Source organism: Etheostoma spectabile, chromosome 19, assembly GCF_008692095.1.
Source record: "Etheostoma spectabile isolate EspeVRDwgs_2016 chromosome 19, UIUC_Espe_1.0, whole genome shotgun sequence".
In the NCBI taxonomy this organism is placed as follows: domain Eukaryota; kingdom Metazoa; phylum Chordata; class Actinopteri; order Perciformes; family Percidae; genus Etheostoma; species Etheostoma spectabile.
This window is the reverse complement of record NC_045751.1, coordinates 15,745,367-15,753,017: the sequence shown is the minus strand read 5'-3', so window position 1 is coordinate 15,753,017 and position 7,651 is coordinate 15,745,367. Positions and strand designations below refer to the sequence as shown.

Genomic DNA, 7,651 nt, shown 5'->3' with positions numbered 1-7,651 from the left:
ACACACACACACACACACACACACACACACACACACATTCTTTACTTTGTTCAAACTGAGAAGTTTGTATTAGCAGTGATGGACAGAACTGGCACTGAATAAAAATCCCTTTCAGAAAGTCAGACTGCACCAAGAGAAAATCCAACAAAGACTTGATATTTAACTCACATTACATTTCCCAAAGCGGGTGTAGCGCCGGCCACTCTCTGTCACATTGTAGATGTAAATAAAGTTGTCATGGGATCCAACAGCTAGAAAGCTTCCATCTGAAAACACAAGAGGCCATTCATGCAGTTAGAGGGGATTTCCACAATATCTTTCTCTTGAAGATGCTTTATTTTCATTCAGTGCATTGGAATTGAGTTTAGGCTGATGTTTTGGCTTTGTCAAACACTGGCCTGTTCTTGTTACATTGTGATCACACTGAGAGTAGTTAAGATGTCTGACCTGGGGAGTATCTCATGACAGAAAGCTGCTCGTTGCCATCAATGGACTCAGAGACCACCTCTCTGGTCTGCAGGTCAAGGACCATCCACCTGTTAGTGTTATGGGGGGGAGGGGTATTCCATCAGTAAAGACAACAGACTGGACAGCAGGCAGCTCTTCAGTCACATCTATGTAATGGTATAGACCAGGGGTCTAGTGCAAGTTATGTTTTTTGGAAATGTTCCAATCGGCATGCCAAATGGCCTCGTTTACAGCCATTGGAAGGAACACAGCCTGTTCTTTACGTTTGTTTGATTTACGATTTTCTTCCCATCTGCATTCCGCAAAAGACCCGCTGTATGCAGTTTAGTTAGGAACGTTCTCTGTGTTGCCAGATCTTGCGAGAGTTTGGTCCTGAGACAGAAAAAGGGTCTGGAACAAAATTAATTTTCTCCTGATGTGTCCATCTGAAAAATGTCATTTAGTGTCAGAATGTTCTGGAGATATGTGGCTTATTGAAGAATGGGTCCACTGTTTACTTTGGTGACTATGGGGTAAAAGAATCAGTCATGATCTGTTCACTTTCACTTCACCCATTGAAGTCAATACACTCGGAGCTGCTGCGAGTCTCCTAAAGAGGCGTGGCGGTGGCGGAGCCCACAGGACACAGATTCAGGAATTGAGTTGGGGCGTCTCGGTTCTAAACCGTCTCTGAGTGTATCAGTGCTGGATTACCTTCCTGTGCTGAGGCCGACTGAAACCACTGATCCATTCGGGCAGAAACCAGCACACAACCCATAATCCTGTCTCTCACACACACACACACACACACACACACACACACACACACACACACACGTTAATAATAGTATGAGTGTCAGCACTGGAAGGAGTATAAATATGTTTTATTTACACATAAGGACTGTCAGTCCGCTGTGGAAAGAATTGAGTGCAGGATGAGCGTGTCCCACCTCCAGGGTGATGCACCAGTCCAGCTTGTGTTCCTCTGCGTTCCACAAACACACCTGCTTGTCGTGACCACAGGTGATGAAGATGCTCTGAGAAGGGTGGGTAGCCAGCCCCCACATCTCATCTACATGACCCTGAGACAGAGACACACACACACACACACACACAGTGAAACAACAACAACAGCAGTTTTTATCTCAGTATCAATGCTAGTTCAATATGCTTTTATAGATTTCCCAGGAGCATCCGTTTCTCTGCAACCATCCTGTATATGGTACAGTGTATTGTCTCTTGCATCACAAGCACACACACTCTGCAGGTGTGACTGTCCCAAAAAGACATCCAGAACAAACAAATGTGTCCCTGACCACACTGTATAACTTTTAGAGTGAAAATTATACCACAATTTGGAAAGTTTATTATCTTATTTTTCTTCATCTCACTCTAAAAACCAGTTCCAGTCATATTATTATAAATGATCATTTATATATTAGTTGTGTGATTTTTGTTTCTCAGAGTTTAGGATTGATTTTTCAACTCTCAGCTTCAAATGTTTGCTTCTCATCTACGATTTAGTTTTTCAAATTGACCAAAAACAAAAACAAAACAATGAATGCTGAACACACTTTAAACATGTGGCTTATTTAAATGTCTATAAGTTGTTCTTTATATAAAGATGAGTTTGTAGCCTACAGTAAGAACAATCATGATGTTCATTCTATCCAACATGTGAGCCTCTAGGGGCCCAGCAGGCCTTTAGACTTCTGTCTGGAAGTGGTTTCAGTTTCTCACAGATAAAAATTAAATGTGGCCAAAAAGCCAAATGCCAGCGGTCAGTAGAGACATTGCTAAAAATCCATTCTGATGCCAGCTGTTGCCTTTAATCTGTTGGATCTAAACAGACCCAATAAATGTGGACACAAGATACTCAGGGATGAACACATTCAAAGGACAAAAATGAGCCTCTGACCCCCCTATTCCTCCCAATCGCTGTGTATTGTGTATGTGTCAAGTCATCCTCAATTGGCCATCATCTACAGAGTATACAGTAAAAAAACACTTTGGAGCCTTAAAGCCGAAACACACCGCAACGGTCCACAGCGATAGTTTCAGGGTCTATTTCTATGTGTCAAGCCAGGCACGTCAAGGTGATCACATACAGGAAGCAGGAAGACCACAGTGCAGCCGGATACTTTACAAAAACAACATATCCAAAATAAAACACCCAGGTTCATGGTCATTTTCGCTGTCTTGACTTCTACGTCCGGTATGAATGACTAGGTGCACAATCAGGCACGTATTTACGCTACACGACACTGACTAACTAACTTAAGGACCCGGTGTATTCCAGTTGTTATTCTGAACTAGTGGTTTGAAGTTTACATAAATACATTTGCACAAAGATTGTTTGGGTGTAGACTGCCCAGTGTTGAAGGTGTCACCTTCTCTCTAAGAGGACGGATCTAGTTGTTACCACCGTTCCCTTAATATTGGTATAGTACATAAAGTACATACAAGATCTTTAAACACATTTAAAAACACATCAATGCTTATATACAACTACATTATTAACATACCTGCACTATGGCCACAAATCCGTCTGAGAAGGTGCCTCTGAGGATGGCATTACGGGTTGTACCAACTAATAGTTCCTCCCCGTTCACATCTGCAATGGTACGGACTGCTCCATATTTCTCTGGAATCTGGATAAATAAAAAAGCACATTACTCAACACGCCTTTCCCTCTTATTTGAATGTAACTGGACAGAGCCCTCCACCAGCAGCATCACACCCGCACACATACAGCTGTGGTTCACCTCACACTCTCTCTCAGGTGCCAGGTCGGCGCTCCAGCGGATGATCTTACGGTCTTTCCCTCCTCCACTGAGCAGAGAGCCGTCCTGCAGGGTGCACAGGGTGAACACGCTGCCTTCATGGGCTCTGGTCTGTTTCATGATCTGGAGGGTCTCTATGGGAAATTAAGCTGGTTTACCAGTGAGTACGTTAACATGCACTCTAATGTTTCACTATTATTCCGAATATGAACATTTTATATGGGTCATGTAAACATCATATTTAGTTGGGATTTTCCGAAAAAGGTCTTTATCAGAATATAGCATTTTCCATTAAGATGTGGGATATTCCGGTACTATTTGGATTTTAGAAGGATTACTAAAGCCTTTATACATACTTTTGTACTGCATAAAATACTAAACTATTAAAGGTGCTATGACATGCTGCTTTTTGGATGCTTTTATATAGACCTTAGCAGTCTCTTTCCCAAAATTCAGCCTTGGTGCAGAATTACAGCCATAGCCAGTCCCACAATGACCTTTCCTTAGTATATGCCATTTCTGAGTCTGAAACTTTAAATGCTATTGATGAGGAGATAGGGGGGCAAGGTGGAGGGTGGGGGTGTGGCCTTGACCAACTGCCATGCTTCACTTGTTTGCATGTCATGATGTCTCTCTCTTTCTCATGGGTGGGCCAAATTCTCTGGGCAGGAAAAGCAGAGAATGGGGAGGTAACCTTGCTCTTTATGACCTCATATGGGGAAGATTCCAGATCGGCCCATCTGAGCTTTGCTAATAATATGTTTGATCCATGTTAAGACTTTTTTTTTAAACTTCAAAAATTAAGATTAATTTGGAGGCCCCCCTGCACTGACTCTTAGGACTCTCTAGGGGTCCCGGGTTCCCCTGTGAAGATCCCTGCTTTAGACCTTATAGCATATATTAATCTACAGCACTGACCTTTGGCTCCTTTACCGAGCGTTTTGACATCTGCAGCGGACTTTCCCCACGTCAGGATGTTTCCTTCTGAGTCCCCGGTCAGAACATCTCCAGTCAGACTGAACACAAAGCACTGGATGAACTTGGGCTTCTTGTATTTCTGAAAAGATTGTTTTTAGAACAATAATTTGATACATTGTTAGTACTGGTGTAAAAATAAACGTTTGCTACACACATTTGAGCAGTTCACCTTTGAATCAGATGCACTTCTTAGATTAGTCTAGAATGTAAATTTCTCTTTTTGGATTTGTATAGTATTTGCTTTCACACTGTCACTCTCAGTGTTTCACTTCTCTTTCTTTATGCTGCTTGCTTCTCTGTTCGGCCTCAAACTGAGGAAGCTGCGAACGGCATTTTGTAGTGCTTACTCGTGCGCAAACAATAAGGGAACTGAAAGATACAGAATATTGGCAAACACAGGATTTTTTTTCTGTCAGGATAAAGTGACTGTGTCTTACTCCAAAGATGCCTTGTTTCTTGGTGAACTGCCCTGCGCTCAGCGTCCAGAAGTAGACGTGGGATTTACCGCAGGTGATGATGTTGCCGCTTTCGCTCGGGTTAAACTCCACAGCGAACACAGCTTCGTTGGTATTCTAGAAACACGACACACACAAACACGTGTTCAGCACGGTTAGGGATTTGGTCCTCTGGCAGAAAATCACGGTATTTTGGGGAGAAACCTGGGGGCTTCATTTTTTTATAAAAGGACCAAAGACATCTTAGCCAGAGACTGGTAGAGCTGTAACAATTCCAAATGTTGTTGCACAACTAATTGTCTCAGAAATAATAGTTTTTTGTTTTTGATTAACAACATAGAGTACAAGTATAGAGCCTTTGAAGTAAACCGCGTCTCGTTATTACCATAAAACAGGATGTCTGGAGTTGCTATGGCAACAAGCGACAGCTGCCGCTAGCATAGTTTTAGCTGCACAGTCCGACCAATAATAACTTATGTAATTACAATTTGGCACATCAAAACAAAATCAACAATTGCCGTCAACAGTCATACCCCTTAGGACCTTGGCTGATGTGATAAATTAAAAAATGGTATTTCATAGAAAAATTGCAAGTGGACAATTCTCTAATAATTGTTACAGGTCTAGAGAATGTTCAAGGAAAGGAAGGTTCTGGACCCAACGGTCATGTTAAATGGCGTGCGTCAGTCAAGCCTTTGACCCACTCTGCATCTAGACCACTGAGACTAAATAAGGGTCTTTGACCTTCCTTTCTGAGGAAATTTTAATTCAATGCTTCTCTAGCCGGTCTGTTCAATTAGCACTTGCAGGCTATGCAACTTGCGTTGTGAAATAAGGAAAATAACAACTTCTCTGGTGGTCAGGAAATACATTTGTTACCTGGACAGAGAAATAGAACATCAAATCCAGTATAATGAGCATGTTTTTTTTTTATATTCGTGACACTTCAATCTTTGTTTAACTGGTTTTGCAAAGAGCACTCCCAAGGCGCCCTGGTAGCGCATCTGGTTGACCCCCACTAACACAGACTCTTGAGTTCACAAGACTGTAAAAAATTGCAGGACAGTTGCTTACTATCTGGTAAAGTCAGTGGAACAGGTGAGGATCATGTTGTCAGTAGCCTACCGGTCACAAAACGGCTCTGTAGTGAACCACACGGTAACATGCTGCAGGTCCGGTGTTTTTCAAAAAACCCGTTCAAATACAATTTAACATAATCGTTTTCTATCATTTTTAAATCATCTAAAAAAATGTATCTAAATTTAAAAAAAATAAAAATGAATAAAAATGAAAATACCAAGATCTTTGTTTTGGTTTTACAGCCTGAAAACTCAAACTCAGCCTCCTTTCCAGCCCTGAACCCAGTGTACACTACTGGACCTGTTCAGGACCACATGTTAGTCGCAACAACGTCATAATGCGCTAAGGTGATAATAGATCCGATTTTTTTCTGCTTGTTCCAGTGCCCAGAAAAAAACCCACAATGGCAGCTTTAAGTTACATTTGTATAGTGTCATATTTAACAAAAAAAAGCCCTAAAGATCAGGCACAGACACACAAAATGTACACACAGTCCCAGTGGCAGGTCTTTGGTGACCATGTGTACAGTATGTACAGAAAGTACAGAAGCATCATTTCTACACAAAAAGCTCCATTCATGGCTGTGCTGTAAAGTGGCATATGGACTGTTCCGCTGCCTTGGAGACAGGAGGCGGGGGTAAAATTATCTGGTTCCTGGTGGATGAACTCGTATGTTTGTACAGCGTGGGTCAGCTGCCCCTCCCACACTGAACCATGTAGGCTGGACGCTAGGATTCATGAAACACAAGTCTCACACAAGCCCATTACATTTTCGGTTTGAGAGGATATACACCCACCTATGCATTCCCACTGCTGGATTAGAGATCTCACACACACACACACACACACACACACACACACACACACACACACACACACACACACACACACACACACACACACACACACACACACACACACACACACACACACATACACATACATGCATACATATACATACAGCTGGACAAATTCACTGTATAAAATATTTACACTGTTACCATGGCAGCCATGCTGAAATTGCTCTCGGGGAAGTTGAGGCGTTTTGGGATGAAAGCCCATAAAAGCATAGCAGAGACACCGCCGCCATCTTTCGCCCCTTAATCTCTCTAAACAGAGCTCCTTTATAAAGAGCATCTACACATCCAGCATGCAGCCACGCTGGACTTCTGGCGGTAGAAGGGCCTATCTGTCGCTGCGCTCACATTAGGCAGCCTGGCTGACTCTCATGACTTCAGTTGAAGGATTTCATTGTTTCTGTAGAAGGATTATGAAACCATGTGGTGGTAAATGTCAGATGATGTAAAACTTTCTCAAATTGTGAAAGCGTATCACCCTAAAGGAGTCACAACTGTTACAAAACCTGTAAAAGGACAAGTCCAACATTTTTGGAACGAGGGTGATTGTTGCTCAGAGTCAGCTGAGATGGACAACACCAGTTTAATGTGTGTGTAAAAGAGATGTAGGCGGTTCAGAACATGTTTTGAGCCTAGCTTAGCTCAAAGACTGAAAGCAGGGAGAAAGTGCTAGCTTAGGCTATGTTCATACTTGGAGTCTTAGATAGTCAAGATAAAGGTGATAGGGGTGCTTTTGTAGGATCTAAAGCTGTTTCACTGTATCCATCAATGCTCTGTTCAAAGCCACCAGACTCCTTTGACAAAAACTCCTGTGTTTTGCAAGGTAAAATTACTGTTTTTGTCAAAGGAGTTTGGTGGCTGGTGTTTAGAAATTTGACCTCGCAAAACACGGGAGTTGCTGTTCTACCGCTGCATTAATTGCTTAGTTGTGTCATTGTGTGACTTTGGTGTTTAAATAGGTTAATCCGGATTCACTAAAGTATAAAAAGGTACACAAACAAACTAACAGGTTTGAGGCCGTGGTAGACAAGCAACTCTTGCGTTCTGCAAG

General features: G+C 42.2%; 1 protein-coding gene across 3 annotated transcripts in view; it reads right to left on the bottom strand.

The window, feature by feature from the left end:
* eml3 (EMAP like 3) overlaps nucleotides 1-7,651 on the bottom strand; it is a 57,390-nt gene that overhangs the window by 4,917 nt on the left and 44,822 nt on the right. For all 3 annotated transcript variants that reach the window (XM_032544605.1, XM_032544606.1, XM_032544607.1), the window contains 8 exons: nucleotides 4,646-4,780; nucleotides 4,149-4,287; nucleotides 3,213-3,364; nucleotides 2,973-3,098; nucleotides 1,398-1,529; nucleotides 1,162-1,229; nucleotides 448-536; nucleotides 169-266 (listed from right to left, as the gene is read on the bottom strand). In XM_032544605.1, the coding sequence (XP_032400496.1) occupies nucleotides 169-266; nucleotides 448-536; nucleotides 1,162-1,229; nucleotides 1,398-1,529; nucleotides 2,973-3,098; nucleotides 3,213-3,364; nucleotides 4,149-4,287; nucleotides 4,646-4,780 (939 nt within the window). The remainder of the gene's footprint in view (nucleotides 1-168; nucleotides 267-447; nucleotides 537-1,161; nucleotides 1,230-1,397; nucleotides 1,530-2,972; nucleotides 3,099-3,212; nucleotides 3,365-4,148; nucleotides 4,288-4,645; nucleotides 4,781-7,651) is intronic.